General features: G+C 41.8%; 1 protein-coding gene across 2 annotated transcripts in view; it reads left to right on the forward strand.

Annotated features, from left to right (window-relative positions):
- NME7 (NME/NM23 family member 7) overlaps window positions 1–16640 on the forward strand; it is a 525560-nt gene that overhangs the window by 161058 nt on the left and 347862 nt on the right. For both annotated transcript variants that reach the window (XM_030203850.1, XM_030203849.1), the window contains exon 4: window positions 13272–13382. In XM_030203850.1, the coding sequence (XP_030059710.1) occupies window positions 13272–13382 (111 nt within the window). The remainder of the gene's footprint in view (window positions 1–13271; window positions 13383–16640) is intronic.

The raw sequence follows: 16640 nt of genomic DNA on the forward strand, positions 1-16640 counted from the left end.
TTTAACATTGCTTTTGACTCGTAACCACTTGTAACCACTCGCCTCCATCTACCCTCCTCTCTTCCCGTTCACATTAATTGATTTGATTTGCTTAATTTATTTATTTTTTGTCTATTAGATTGTAAGCTCTTTGAGCAGGGACTGTCTTTATTCTATGTTTGTGCAGCGCTGCGTATGCTTTGTAGCGCTATAGAAATGCTAAATAGTAGTAGTAGTAGTAGGTGAGGGGCTTGGTCAGCCTTTCTTCACATTGAGAGTGGGAGGGAGAGAGATTGGAGTCAAGGGGGTGGAAGGGGCACCTATAAAACTGATGCTGCAACCTGGAAGTTAACCGGGCATCGGACAATATTCAGACCAGTGCCCAGTTAGCTTGGTTGCTAAAGATAGGACATCATTTTTGCTGTTCTGACTTTAGCTGCTTGCTTAACTGGTTAGCGGTCTGAATATGGCTACTAAACGGTTAAGTTCCGGCAACTGCTAGGTTCCACCCAAGCTGCCCATGGACTTCCCTGGCACTAACAAGACAATGCAGGGGGCAGTCTGTGGTGATATTCATCAGCACTGTTTGGTCAAGTGCTGCTGAATATCTGCACTTGGGCGATCATTAGCAAAGTTTCTGCCTGGTTAAATAGTTTTTTTTTTAATTCTCTCTTCATTAGGTAAATCCAGAACATTTAAGTAACAGCAACACAATAGCTGATTGTATATAAAGACACACAGTTGATTTTTACCTGCGTATCAATAGTGTCAAACAATTTAACATAAGAAAAAAATGAATTATAAGTGCAACTTCCTCAAAACCACCTCAAAGCGATCTCTGGCTACAAAGGTTTTAAACCCCCTAGCTGCCCTCTAATCCTCCCCAAAAAAGCCTCCTCCCACAAACTAAGGACTACTTACAGTTTCATATTGGTGATAAATTTATAGTTGATGAGCATTTTGAATCCTTATTGTTTCTTCTGCTCTGAAAATTCTTTTAGTTTATCGTCTGCCTGGTTTGTTGCATTTTAATTACTCACTGCTGAGTGAAGTTTTTACTAATTGTGATTTATTGTTGAAAAATACTATTATTTTAGGTGATTTTAATTTGCATTTTAATATGTTTGTTCAAGATTTCATTCATTTGATGTCTTATTTAGATTGGAAACAATTAATGCCTGTACCTATTCATTCTGGAGGTCTTATTCTGCAGTTCTGTGATCATATCATAAACTGATTTCCTTTACATTGTCTACTCAAGGTATTTGCAAAAATGTCATGAGTAAAACTGAAAGACCTTGCAAGCCACACTATGAGCTTCAGAATTTGCAGAAAGAATGGGTTCCTCTGTTGAATAGCGTAGACATACCTACACTGGAAAAAGCTGAGGATTATTGACATCACTCCATAGACTTAGCTGTAGAAAGAAAATTGCTTCTATGCAACTGGTAACTTTTAGGCGGCCAATTCGTCATCCTTGGTATACATCTGATTTGAAAAAGAAAAAAAAATTGAGAAGAAAGAGCATAACTGGAGAAAATATCATGCCTATACCCAAGGAGAATATAATTTGGCATTAGACATGTATAAAAAAAAATCAGTTTTAGACACTTAAGGGCCCTGTTTACTAAGCTGTTCTAGAGACGCGTTAGCGTTTTTAGTGTGCACTAACCGTTAGCGCATGCTAACAGTGTAGGTGCCCCCAGTATTTCTATGGGCGCCTACATAGCGCACGCTAATTTTGTGCACGCACTAAAAACGTTAGTGCACCTTAGTAAACAGGGCCCTAAGAAAGCTTTCTTTGATGATGAGATTGTTAAACCTTCTGTAGAATCAAAGGAATTGTTCGCTGTGGTCCAGTCTTTAGTTTCTGCAAAACTTTCAGAATAACTGACTCTTTCTTGTCAACAATTTGCTGATTATTTTTATGATGACACTCAAAAAATTGACTTTATCTTCAAATAGTTAAACAATCTTCTCTCTTCAGAAACTGCAGAACTCTGGGCAGACTTTATTCTTGTTGATGCTTTAGATGTGCTAATCAGTAACTTTAATAGCCCTTTAAACTCATGTTCTACTGCTGTAAACTTAAAGTTGGATCTTGCAGCCTCTATGACACTTATTATTAATAAATCTTTCATGGAAAGCCATGTCCCTGCTCTGTTGAAAAGAGCTGCAGTTAGACCTTTGCTGAAAAAACGTCACTGGATTCCATTAAGGTTGAGAATTATTGTCCCATCTCAAATTTAATGTTAATTTCAAAAGTTGTGGAGAAAATAGTTCTGTTTCAATTATTAGAATTTGTTAAACAAAACCACATACTGGATACATTTCAATTTGGACTCCGATTAAAGCATAATACTGAAATTCAGTAGATCAGATCTGTTAATCTACAAATTTGTAGAACCCTGAAAGAATTCAGCAGATGCGCTGTAGAAGTGTTAAGTAGTAGTAGATCGCATATTCTATGCATTTAGGGGGTAATTTAAAAAACACCATTTTACTACTACTACTACTATTTAACATTTCTAAAGCGCTACCAGGGTTACGCAACGCTGTACAATTCAAACATAGAAGGACAGTCCCTGCTCAAGGAGCTTACAATCTAAAAGACAGGTGTACAGTCTAGAGACCAGTGTCCAGTCAAAGACAAGTGTACAGTCCGACTAATAGGGCATACTATATTTCACGGAAGGTTAGGTGCCGAAAGCAGCATTGAAGAGGTGAGCTTTAAGCAGAGATTTGAAGATGGGTAGGGAGGGGGCTTGGCGTAGGGGTTGAGGAAGATTGTTCCAGGCATAGGGTGAGGGAAGGCAGAATGAGCGGAGCCTGGAGTTGGCAGTGGTGGAGAAGGGAACTGAAAGGAGGGATTTGTCCTGGGAGCGGAGGTTACGGGCGGGAACATAGGGGGAGATGAGGGTAGAGAGGTAGTGAGGAGCAGTAGACCGGGTGCATTTGTAGGTAAGGAGGAGAATCTTGAATTGAATGCGGTATCTGATCGGAAGCCAGTGAAGTGACTTGAGGAGAGGGGTGATGTGAGTATATTGGTTCTGGCGGAATATAAGACGTGCGGCAGCGTTCTGGACGGATTGAAGGGGGGATAGATGGCTAAGTGGGAGGCCGGTGAGGAGCAAGTTGCAGTAGTCAAGGCGAGAGGTAATGAGAGCTTGGACGAGAGTTCGTGTGGTGTGCTCAGATAGGAAAGGGCGAATTTTGCTGATGTTGAAGAGGAAGAAGCGACAGGTCTTGGCAGTCTGTTGGATATGGGCAGAGAAGGAGAGGGAGGAGTCGAAGATGACTCCGAGGTTGCGAGCAGATGGGACGGGGAGGATGAGGGTGTTATCAACTGAGATAGAGAGTGGAGGAAGAGGAGAGGTGGGTTTGGGTGGAAAGACAAGGAGCTCGGTTTTGGCCATGTTTAGCTTCAGGTGGCGGTTGGACATCCAGGCAGCAATGTCAGATAAGCAGGCCGATACCTTGGCCTGGGTCTCTGTGGTGATGTCTGGTGTGGAGAGATATAGCTGGGTGTCATCAGCATAAAGATGATACTGAAAACCATGGGATGAGATCAGTGAGCCTAGGGAGGAGGTGTAGATTGAGAAGAGAAGCGGTCCAAGGACAGATCCCTGGGGAACTCCAACAGATAGTGGGATGGGAGTGGAGGAGGATCCATGAGAGTGTACTCTGAAGGTGCGGTGGGAGAGATAAGAGGAGAACCAGGAGAGGACAGAGCCTTGGAACCCAAAAGAGGACAATGTGGCAAGAAGTAAGTCATGATTGACAGTGTCAAACGCAGCGGATAGATCGAGGAGGATGAGGATGGAATAGTGGCCTCTGGATTTGGCGAGGAGCAGGTCGTTGCAGACTTTAGAGAGAGCTGTTTCTGTCGAGTGTAGGGGGCGAAACCCGGATTGAAGTGGATCTAGGATGGCATGAGAGGAGAGAAAATCAATGCAGCGACTGTGGATGGCGCTTTCAAGTATTTTGGAGAGGAAGGGGAGGAGAGAGATGGGGCGGTAGTTGGAGGGGCAGGTAGGGTCAAGTGATGGTTTTTTTAGGAGGGGTGTGACTACGGCGTGCTTGAAGGTGTCAGGGACAGTTGCAGTGGAGAGAGAAGGTTAAGGATGCGACAGATTGAGGGGGTGACAGTATGGGAGATGGTGTTAAGTAGGTTGGTGGGGATGGGATCGGAGGAGCAAGTGGTGCATTTCGAGGAGGAAAGAAGGCGGGAGGTTTCATCCTCGGTGATCTCAGGAAAGGAGGAGAAGGAGGCCTGGTGTATAATCTGGCTAGGTTTTTGATAGAGGTGAAAGATTCATTTTAGTTTCACTTGATGTTGCTGGAGCATTTGACACAGTTAATAATACTGTTTTGCTCAACTGGTTGCAATCTTTTGGCGTTTCAGGCAAAGTGTTACTGTGGTTCAATTCCTATCTAACTGCTTGGCAGTATCAAGTGGTACAAAGAAATTAAATATCTGATTGGTTGACTCTTAAGTCATGCGACTCATAGGGCTCTTCCCTTTAATTAATCTTTATTTAATTTGTTTCCGGTGTGTAAATTTTTGCATATGATCTTCAATTTTATTTTTTTCCACCATCTAAAGCTGAAGATGGATTCCGATTGATAGAGCTTTATATTAATACAGTACGAGCCTGGTTGACCGCCAATTGTCTTTAAACATAGAGAAAAAAGTTTTATGGCTCTCTCATTTTAGAAATTCATCTGTCTTTAAGTTTTCAACTTAGTGTTGTGTCTCTATCAATTTTAGATAAAGTTAAAAGCTTAGGTGTTATTTTAGACACCTCATTTTCTTTCAAACCGCAGATTGCTGCTATTATTAAGACAGTTTTTTTTTTTCAAGAAACAGATAGTAATGAGGCTTAAAAGTTTGTTCTCTGCCAACAATTATTGTTTGGTAATGCAGAGTCTTGCTATGCCACACTTAGACTGTTGTAATGCCCTTTATTGTATGCTTCTCCAGGTTTCCTTGAGAACATTACAAGTAGCCCAAAATTCAACAGCATGTGTGATTGGTGGTCTTAGGAAGATGCAACATATCTCCCCTCAACTTATAGAATTACATGGGCTCCCTTTTGCCTATTCTAGTAGGTACAAGTGCTTATTACTATCTCCCAAAGTTTTAAATTTTGCTCTCCGCCTAGAATGTTGAGGTCTCAAGGAAAATGTCTTTTGGATGTTCTTTCATTTCATCAAGTCTGTCTAGAGGAGGATCGTGCACAAATGTTTTTTATATCTGGACCCACTATGTGGAACAATCTTCTTCTGGAGTTGTACCGATAGTCCTCCAGGGCCAGTCAAACCCAGTAAGCGGGGTAAGTACCGCAGAGGGCGCCTGCCTTCAAGGGCGGCGCTGCGCCGCCATACCACGCCACCCTTGGGGGTTTAAATCTTTTATTTACCTCCGTCCCAGCATCCGCGTCATTTCAAACCCCTGCCCGTCTCTAGCCTTCCCTCCCTTCTTGAGTTCGTTCCCGCAGAGTCCCGCCTTCTGACGGGACTCTGTGGGAATGAACTCATGAAGGGAGGGAAGGCTAGAGACAGGCAGGGCTTTGAAATGACGCGGCCGCTGGGACGGAGGTAAATTTTAAAAAAGACTTAAACCACGCAGGGTGGCAAAAAGGAAAAGGGGGATGTTGGGGGGAGAAGAGGGCGGGCAGGTGGCCATAAATGGGAGGGGGATGGGGGGAAAGGAGAATCGCTGGACAGGGGCAGGGTGGGAGAAGAGAGAAAGGAGATGGGGGGGCCCCCAACTGATAGTCTGCAGGGGGGCGCCAGAGACCCTAGGACCAGCCCTATTGTCCTCTTTGTCCATACTTAAGGAACAGTTAAAAACACATCTGTTTTTGGAAACGTTTTTAAAGAGCTAATAATACATGTGGCAGATAAATGAGCGTGCTTATATGATCTAATGCAGGTAACTGAGTGAGCCTGTATTATTAAGTACTAGTAAAAAAGGCCCGTTTCTGACACAAATGAAACGGGCGCTGGCAAGGTTTTCCTCGGAGTGTGTATTTTTGAGAGAGTGTATGTGAGAGTGACTGTGTGTGTGAGAGAGAGAGTGGATGTGCGAATGTGTGTGTGTGAGAGAGAGTGAGGCTGGGTGCGAGTGTGTCTGTGAGAGAGAGAGTGTGTGTGAGAATGAGTGTGTGCAAGTGCATATGTGAGACAGTGTGAGAGAGAGTGTGTGTTTCACACAGATACAGTGTGTGCGAGAGAGAGAGTGTGTGTGAGACACAGACTCTCTGTGAGACTGAGTGTGTGAGACCAAGAGAGTGTGTGAGTGACTGTGTGACACATAGAGAGTGAATGTGATACAGTGTGAGACATAGAGTGTGTGAGAGACAGTGTGTGAGAGTGAGAGAAAGACATTGACTGTGAGAGAGAGAGAGTGTGTGTGACAGAGATACCTCCCCCCCCCCTCTCTGGTGTCAGGCCCCCCTCCCTCCCTCTCTCTGGTGTCAGGCCCCCCCTCTCTCTGGTGTCTGAGTGTTACTGTGCAGGATGCTGAGCTCTGGCTGTGCTTCAAGGAACTGACCAATCCTATTTAATAGAATGCACCTCCAACATTCTGAAGCCGAGAAACCTTGTGTGGTTGGTCACTTCTGCTTGTGACGAACCCGGAAGTACGTGATGTCAATTCAGGAGATGGATACAGAGAGCAGGAATGCCTCAGCCATGCAGTCAGCTTCAGAATGTTGGAGGTGCGTTTTATTAAATAGGATAGTAAGTTTGTAATTCATACGTGATTTTTATTTTGTGTATTTTATGACTTTTATGTATGTTTTCCTTTGTAATGCTCTTAGATCTAGTGGATAGTGTAGGATATAAGCTTGATAAATAAAAAAAAGCAAACAGCAAAAGTAACACAGAAGAAAAAGTGTAGAGCATATGCACTCATTTATATAACAGTAAGTACCAGCACTAAGATGTGCACCTGCAGTGGCGTGCAGTCAGGGCTTCAAGGGATCAGTGAATCCCACAGTCCTTCCGCTGACTGTCTTTTTTTTCTTTTCTTTTTTTTTGTTTCTCTCAAGTTTGCAGCTTTTACCTCTCTTCCCTTCCCTTTTCTTCCACCGCGGATGCATAGAGAAGAGATGCTGAACATAGGGAGAAGGGAGTGAATACAGGTGGTGTTTTGTTGAGGTTACTGAGTCCCACTATCTCCGCTGGGGGCAGGAACTGTTTATATTTGAGACACCAAGCCAAGTGGGAGGTATGTAGGATGTAGGATTTTCTGAGCCCCTCTTGTTTTTGTGAGGATGGGAAGTATTGTGTAGGGGCTGCAAAGCCCCTCTTCTTTGGCATATTTACTGAATCCCTTGATGTAAATGTCACTGCACACCACTGTACGTCTGGGAGTGAGTGTGCAAGTCAAGATTATACATCAGTACCCAAATTTCCACCCTAACAAGAACCCTATGTGAATACACAGCACATAATACATATATATTGGAACAAAAATCTTGGAATATAAATAAGCCATAAAGTACAAAAACTGTTATTAAACAGTAAGCTCCATTCTCTGTGGGAAAGACTATGCCAGTAGTGTTCCCAAACTGCTTAGAAAGTGGTCCATCTAGCAGAATCTCTATGCTCCGCTTACTTGTGCTTAAACAACGCTGAAGAGAAGAGTCTTCCAGTGAAATACCTGCAGTGCTTCAGCATATCGCCAGCTAGATAAAATCACATTTCTTGCCATAAGTAGCATTTTTGGTAGAAAACATTTGTGTCCATGATCCACTACATGGAAGATAATGCCACCCTGGAACAAAAAACAGGTTGAAGAGGCACAACCCCACTCCCACACTGATGAAATTGCTTCTGGTTAAAGACCCAGAACATATGTCCCAGTGTGGCTCTCTCCCTATTACATTTTGGGCAACTTCTATCCATGGAGATTACCATTTTATACGCTCTCCATGGCGCTGTATAGACTTAAAAAAAAACCTTATATTTCTGTTCTCTATGGAGCATATTCTCAGAGACTGTGACAATACTATTCAAAAAATTATGAAGCAGGTTTGAAGAAATTACACACCCCAGGTCAGCACTCCATGCTTGAGCTACCTGGTCTAATTGGATACCAGGTACCAGTTCATAAATAAAAGAGAAATATTGACTTCATCTAGGCAGATTGTGTTCAGACAGATTCAGGCAAGAGTCCAACCTCTGCGCCAAGGTCTCAGACAAATGCTCACCTGGGAGGCTAGTTACATAGTAGTTGCATTTGCACAAAAGGATCCAATACGGTCAAATCATACAACATAAGAACATAAGATTTGCCATACTGGGTCAGACCAATGTTCCATCTTGCTCAGTATCCTGCTTCTAACAGTGGAGATTGGATCTCATCCAGGGAAGTCAACACTTGCCCTACCCATTGAAGGCCTTTCTTCTTCCAAGTCCAAAAAGACCTTCCAGTAATCACTGACTAGAAATCATTGTTCCCCACTAATGGCAGCAAAGGGGAAACATAATGATTACCCCCACACACACAAAATTTTTTTTCCATAACATCCTCATGTATGTCTAGATAGTATTAGAGGTAAGCCCAGCCTTCATCCTTGATAGCCTAATATGCAATAAATATGGTTCAGAAATTGGGGATAGTATGGCCATCTCCAATGCTGGAGTAAAGTGGGAGGTTCCTGCAAACCAGTCTCTTACTTGCCTTAATTCACTTGCTAAATTGTATTTACGGAGATCAAGCAATCCTTAACGTCCTTTAAACTTTGGAAGCATAAGTTGTTTCAAAGGTAGCCTGGGCCTCTACCCCTCCCCCCCCCCCCCCCCCCCCCCCCCCCCCACAAAAGGATCTTAAAACTTCTGTATGCCTCTCTCCAATATCCAGAGTGGCAAAGTTTGCTTAAGATACAACCAGCAGGGTACAATAATCATGTTGTATAGGAAAATCCTCCCTGAGAAGGCTAGTGGTAAATCTCCCCATAACTTTAAACAGTCTACTGAGGTGTTAGGGTTTCCCCAAATTTGTATCAGCAGGGATTCTAGAAACAAAATGTAAAGCAACAGGGACAAGGGACAGCCCTGTCGCATTCCTCTCCCCAATGGGAACACTTCTGAAAAGAGCCTGTTAATCAATACTTCTGCAGCAGGGTTGGCATACAAATTTTTATTGCTCCCAAAATGAAACACTGATGCCAATTTTTGAAGCAATGGGAACATTGATAACAGCATGTTATTGCTTCTCAAAGCCAACTTGATCTTCTATTAACTTCAGTACTTAATGGGCCAATCTGTCTGCTAAAATGTTTGCCAGAAGTTTAAGGACCGATTTAATGAGGGATATGGGCTGATATGATTTAGGAAGAGTGGATCCTTCCCTGTTTTCAGGAGCACTGATAATAGTAGGCTCTTAAGAGGCCTATTAATTGAAAGGATAACATTTTTGAAAATTCACCATTGTAACCATCTGGTCCTGGAGATTTATGAAGCTTAAGATTTTCGATGTGTTTCTATAACTCCTCCCCAGTAATGGGCGCATTGATGGTAGGAAGTATTATGTAGGGGCTTCTGAGCCCCTCTTGTTTTTGTGAGGATGGGAAGTATTGTGTAGGGGCTGCCAAGTGGTGTAGAATGAGTAGAAGTGAATCGATTTTTTTTTTACTCATTCCAAAAGTACAAAGACTAGGGGACACTCAAGGAAGTTACACGGAAATACTTTTAAAACAAATATGAGGAAATATTTTTTCATTCAACGATTAGTTAAGCTCTGGAACTCTTTGCTGGTGGATGTGGTAACAGTGGTTAACATATCTGGGTTTAAAAAAGCTTTGGACAAATTCCTTGAGGAAAAGTCCATAGTCTGCTATTGAGACAGACATGGGGAAGCAACTGTTTGCCCTGGGATTTGTAGCATGGAATGTTGCAATGATTTGGGTTTCTGCTAGGTACTTGTGACCTGGCTTGGCCACTGTTGGAAACAGGATACTGGGCTAGATGGACCATTGGTCTGACCCAGTATGGCATGTTCTTACAAGCTCAGCTCACTCATCACTAGTAAGGGTTGGAAGTTTACAGGCATTCAAAAAGGACTCAATATCAGCAGGATCTCTCTGTGTTTCAGTTCTGTATAAGGAACTATAGAACTCCATGAATAAGGCTTCTTCTAATCTTTGTTGCCCTGTCTCAATCTGCCCAGTTTTATTCTTTAAAGTGGAAATAGTGGTGGGGCCCATACCAGTTCTTTGTGAGATTAGTTAGTAGCCTGCTTGGCTTATTGCCATACCAATGTAGTTTACATTTATAATAAAAAATGTGCTTTTAGGATCTCTCATGAATTAATATATTAAGAGCTGCTGGGCCTTAAAATTTCTGACTTATTTTGCACTGTGGAAGTGGCTTGAAAAGCAGACTTTAAACACACTTGCTTTTCCGACTCTAATAACTTAGTTGCTAGTATAAGCAATAATCTTCCCTCTGAGTACAACCTTTGCTGTTTCCCATAACAATATTGGGATAGACATATGTGCCTTATTATGGGAGAGAAAATCTTGCCATTTTTGAGTAAGGTATTTTCTAAATTCAGCATCCTTGTATAAATAGACAGGAAAGTGCCATTTACCGTCCCCCTGAGTTCCCCCCCCTCCCCCAAGTTTACATCTATCCATATGGGAGTGTGGTCAGAGACCACAAGTGGACCAGTTTCAGAGCCTACTACTTTAGGAAAAAAGTCTCGGGGGAAAGAAAGATGTAATCAGTATGAGACATTGTGGTATGTGCTTTTGATATGTGTGTGAAATCTTTCTCTTGGGGGTGTAAAACCCGCCTTGTATCAACAAAGGCTAGGCTATTAAGAAACATCCACAACCCATTATCAGCTCTAGGTTTTAAATGTTCAGCTTCTGAGACATCCATCAATAGATCTAAAATAATATTGAAATCCTCTAACAATATCTTATAATTGCCTACAGTCTTCGCTAGTTCAGCAAGCAAAGGCGGGAAAAAGGATTTGGGGGAGTCATTTGGAGCACAGATAGATGCTATCTTAATGGCCAATCAATGGCGATCCCCTTCAACTGATCTTTAGTTACCTTCTGCATCTGAAAGGACACATTTTTATCTATAAGCAATGCCACCCCCGCCTTATTCTTATGAAAGGAAGCATAATAACATTGCACCAACCATGAGCGTTGTAATTTTTGATGTTCTGTATCACTAAGTTTGCTTTCCTGTAACCCCACTATCTCAGTGTTATGTCTGCACAGGGTCTGAAAGATTTTAGCCCTTTTCATTAGAGAGTTGATAGCAGAAACATTTCAATCTGATCTCATTCCATACCATAAAACCCTATAAAAGGGAGAACTACAATAAAATATAAACTTTCATAACACCAGCCACAAGATACCATCGTATCTGCTCTGACCCAGGGGACCTCAAAATCCTGACTGCATCCTTCAAACAGAAAGGCTATAATCCCAAAATAATCGCCAAGAATATTGCCTCCTCCCTCAAAACACCCAGGGAGAATCTGCTACAGTACAAGGAAAAGAAAGACGCGGACAGAACCCCCCCTTGTAGTGACATACAACCCAGAGCTGGAAAAACTGAGGAAAATCATAGAAGATCTGCAGCCACTACTCCTGGAGGATGAATTACTGAAAGAGATATTCCCATCCCCACCAGTGCTGGCCTTCCGACAGCCACCCAGCTCAACAGAGACCCATAAAGAGGTGAATGGCACACATCCTTGCAATATATCCAGCTGCAAACTATGCCAAAACATTTCACAAGACCCCACAATCATTCACAAAGGAAAAATATTCAACATAAAGAAATCCTTCACAGGCTCATCTTCCAATGTAGTATATGTCATCCAGTGTAAAAAATGTGACGAAGGGTGCTATATTGGAGAAACAAGCCAGATGCTGAAGAAGAGACTTAATTTACATAGACAACACATTAAAAATGCCAGTGCCAACCAGGATGTTACCTCTGTGGGACAGCACAAAAGAAAGTGGAAAAGCTGTGGGACAGCACTTTACAATGCCAGAACACTGTACCAATGATTTTATGGTGAGAATACTGAAAGGAAACTTTAAAACAATACAGGAATGTAAGACCTTTGAAGTCAAAATGATTAAATATTTTGACACCCACCAGACAGGACTTAACAAAGATCTGGGTTTTCTAGCCCATTGTAAACCATGAAATTTCACTGTTTTGTCACTGCATATCTCCCTGTCCCTCATCCTCTCAGCCCTCTCTGTTTCTCACCTGGCCTTCCCCTCCGTCATCCCTTCACACTGTCACTGAAATACTTTGATGTTTTACTTATATATGCTGTTACTTATCAAAATGTGCTTATTTCTGATCTGACAAAGACGGGCTACCTTCGAAAGCTAATCAAAAAATGTATTTAGTCCAATAAAAAAGGTATCATCGTATTTTCTTTTCTATGTTTTTTATTTTATTCTATTTCTATTGATTACCTTTAAAAGTGGACTAACATGGCTACCACATCTCTCTACTCTTAACACCACCACCAGAATTGCCCAGCCTCCATTCCAGCAGTGAGGACAGCAAACAAAACGTGTTTCAATCTTAGATTGTAGGACTTTCATACAGCTACCCCTGTGTGCATGCCCCCACAAAATTTAGTTATTTATTTTATTTATTAGGATTTATTTAACGCCTTTTTGAAGGAATTCACTCAGGCAGTGTACAGTAAGAATAGAACAAACATGAGGAATAGGCAATTACAGCAGTAAAAAATAATCCCCTTCCCTCTCCAACCCTCCCTACCCCCTCTCCCCTTGTATCTTTGTCTCCTTAACCCCTCATAGGTCACCATATTATGCATTCAGTCCTCCCCTAGCCCACCCATGACAGTTGGACCCCAAAGAAAACACCAGTAGTTATGTCACATTCATACAATCCCAAAACATCCAGCTAACCTCCATCTCACAAATGTGGTTAAATGGTTTGAATATTGAGATAAGTATATGTAAGAACATAAGAACTGCCATACTGGGTTAGACCAATGGATCAAGCCAATAGATCAAGCCCAGTATCTTGTTTCCAGCAGTGGCTAATCAAGGTCACAAATTCTTGACAATCCCAAAGAGATTACATGGTGTCTACACCTAGGGATAAGCAGTGGCTTTCTCCCAGTCTATCTTATTAATAATGGTTTATAAACTTTTTCTCCAGGAACTTGTTCAACCCAGGTAGTTGTGTTTTTTGAACAATGAAAAGTAGTATCAAATTAGTATGCATTTTAAAAATTGGTTTCTGACTTTTTCCCTTAGAACTCTAGCTTTAATTAAACCTGATGGAGTCCTCAAGATGGGAGAAATAATTGACCTGGTTCTCAGTTCTGGTCTTACAATAACGAAAGCCAAAATGGTAGCATTAACACGGTAAGTAATTGGTAATGTGATCTTGTACAAATATGACTGTCACATGTTCATATATTGCATCTTCAGTCCTCAGAATGATGCTCATTTTAGAAGCACTATTCGTGTTTTAGATGTTCATAAACTAGAACTAAGAGCTCCATTTTATATGGACATCCAAATCCTGATTTTAGAAAAACAGGATAGGAAAATCTAAAATTGAAGTAAATGTATCTGGCAAGGGGGTGTGGTCTGGGCATATTATACGGGACTTTGGTGGGCCAGAAATATGGATGTTTATTCCCCATTGCAGAAGGGGAAGGAACTTCCACATCCATAAAGGTCAACAGAACTGCTACCTTCAATGTCCAGTGGATCCTTACTAAAAGGTTCAGTAACTGTTTACACTTACCCTATGTTGTGTTTTGTAGTGAGCACAGCATAAATGCAAAGCCTGTGTGGTACATACAGGAAGTGTGCCTAGCATCTGCACAGAGGGGAATGTAGAGCCCACATAACCCCATATTCCATGGCGGTGCCCTCCCAAACCCATGTCCCCCCTCTTGGGCTCCCAAGCAGGTCCAAAGCCCCACCTCACCTCTCCCCAACAGTTCTAATCTCCCTCTTGACCTCCCTCCTTTTGTCCAATCTCTCAACCTTCCCCCTCCGTGCATTCTGATCTCCGCCTATGTACATCCTAACCCAGACAAAACGAGCTGTGGCACCCTCAAACCCTACCCTCACCTACCCACCAGGCTCTGCTTGCATAGCAGATATCCCATTACAGCGTCCCCAAACAGCAGCAGTTCTTTTGTGCTTCTGAGCAGTAGGGCTTCAGGATCCAGGATGGCACTGACACCATCTTAGATCCTGGTGCCTCTTCCTTCCAGCAGTGTTCAAAGGCAGGGGTGCCGTCTTAAATCCTGGCACTGTTCTGGGCAGCAGCGGAGAGGGACCGCTGCCACTTGGGGATATTGTAATGGGATATCTGTCATGAAAGTTGGTCCTTATGGGCTGGGGGAGTGGGATTGATGGATGGGTGAGGGTAGATCTTGAAGGTGCACAGCTATTTGTTCCAGGGCAGGGTTGTATTGGGGGAGGGGGGTCAGAAAGAGGATCATAGAAAAGGGGAGATCGGGAGGGAACTTGGACATAGGGCAGGGGTCGGGAACAGCAATATTGAGGCAGCATGGGCAGAAAAATTATATTTGTTAATTCTATTTTAACTCTTCAGTTCTGCAAGTGATGGAGGAATGTCATCTGGTTTAGATTATTTAGAAGTCTAACTTTTGCTAGACTAAGAGGTTAGAAAGGTCAGTGAGAAATGAAAACTCTCTTTGTCCCTTTTTGAGAGAAGTAATTAGTTTACCACATCTGCATATCATTATGAGCCAGGCAAACTGTAGTTTTAAAAAGATTAGATTGAACGCTGGTTAGAAGAAGATAGAGTAAATAGTTAGATAAACATATTCTTGATAGATTTAGAATTTGTCTTATAAGGAATTCTGATTTCTGCTTATTTTAGAATATGTTTTATTCTGTGTAATTAATAATTCTATGTAGAATATCTTTTCAATTCAGTGTTACATCAGTGTCTGACTTTCAAGTAAGATTGCAGTTGAGAAGGTCATCGTCTGGTTTGAATTATCCACAGTCCTAGCGAGTTCTGTGAAGGAAGCTAATAGGTGAAAGAGGTCAGAAAAAGTCAACTTACTTCCTTGATGGATTATAGCAAAATGTAGGACTGTATGCCATTAAGCAAGACTGGCCCCTTAGCCCCTAAATGAACCCAGTTTAAGCTATGACTGGGATTATGTGAATAATAATAAAATGCAAGAGATAGGTGCCCCATTGTCTAGCGTGAGAGGCCCCAGGTCATAGGTCAGTTTAGGAAATATCTCAAACCTATGTAACTGATATTTTGGAATAAATGTATAGAGATGATTGGTTCAGACAGGGTAATCAATCTATTCCTTACCATCTGGAAAGTAAGGGGGGCTAGAGGGGTTTAAAACTGTATATAACTGGGAGCAGAAGCAGCTTAAGTCAGAAGAAGGAGCTGAGAAGAAGAGAAGAGAGCTGAAGAGGACAGACAGAAGCCACAAGACACAGAGAGCTGAGAAAGAGAAGAAGAGAGCTAGAGCTGATATCCTACTTTGTTTGCTGGCAAATAAAGAAGATTTCTCCCTCATTCTGGTGTGTGCTGTTTGACTCCTGAAGTACCACAGATTCTGCTAACAATAGTGGTAGTACCACAGATTCTGCTAACAATAGTGGTAATTCCTGCAACAATATGAACATTTGCTTTTGTAAGCAGCCTATGTGTCAGGCTGTAGCTGCTTGGGAAAGACAGCTCGCTGTTTGGGAGCTTTATTCTTTGTGCTACTCTGCACTAACCAGACAAGGAAAACATTGGACTGATCCTGCTGGTTTCATGTTAAGCCCCTGCCCCAGCCCTCAAGATGGCGAAACATGGCTATGTTGTGTGGTTAGAGGAAAGTTGTATGCTGATTTTATGTATCTGTGTTGAATACATTTTCTTTTATTTCTTCCTCAGGAGATCCTGTTCTAAAATTATAGGGGAAGTTTAGATATCCCAACTTTCTTTCTAAAATACCTTTCCCACACATCTCTGAGCAACTCTCATCACCAGTGAAAAGCTCTATCTTATGTTCTCTTTCTCACTACTTAAGTCATTAGGTTTTTTTTTAGCTGTTGTCAGTCCTTGTTTGTTGTGTACTTTAGATAACAATATACATACAGATTTCCTTGTTTGATATATATTTTTAGTAGCTCCATTATATTATTTGTGGTTTCCTTGGTTCTCCCCACCTTCTCACCTTTATCTAGTAATTACTTATGTGAACTGCTATGTTGCAGCAATGAAGGGCGGTACAGAAAAATGTATTGTAAATATTAGCTGAAGATGCTATATGAGCAAGCATATTGCTTAATAGTCATACAGAGTTGTAGCTAGAGATGCAGAGAGTATGAAGCAGGGGAATAGCCAAGACTGAAATGATGGCATTTTTCTATCACTTTGTGACTGTGGATCATAAAGTTGTTTTTATTATCAAACAAATTTGCTGTGAATTTATGGAAATGGAAACAAAATCTTTTGTTTTACAGTGCTATCATATTAAATGATCCATAATAAATTTTTTTATGGATTGTTTAAAATTGCTTTGGTTCCATGAGCCTATAATTCTTATTTAAAAAGTTGCTTACATTTCCTTATTTTGTGATTCCCACCCGGCAATTGAGAGGAAGCCCATAGGAATT

Source organism: Microcaecilia unicolor, chromosome 5 (genome assembly GCF_901765095.1).
Source record: "Microcaecilia unicolor chromosome 5, aMicUni1.1, whole genome shotgun sequence".
Lineage (NCBI taxonomy): Eukaryota > Metazoa > Chordata > Amphibia > Gymnophiona > Siphonopidae > Microcaecilia > Microcaecilia unicolor.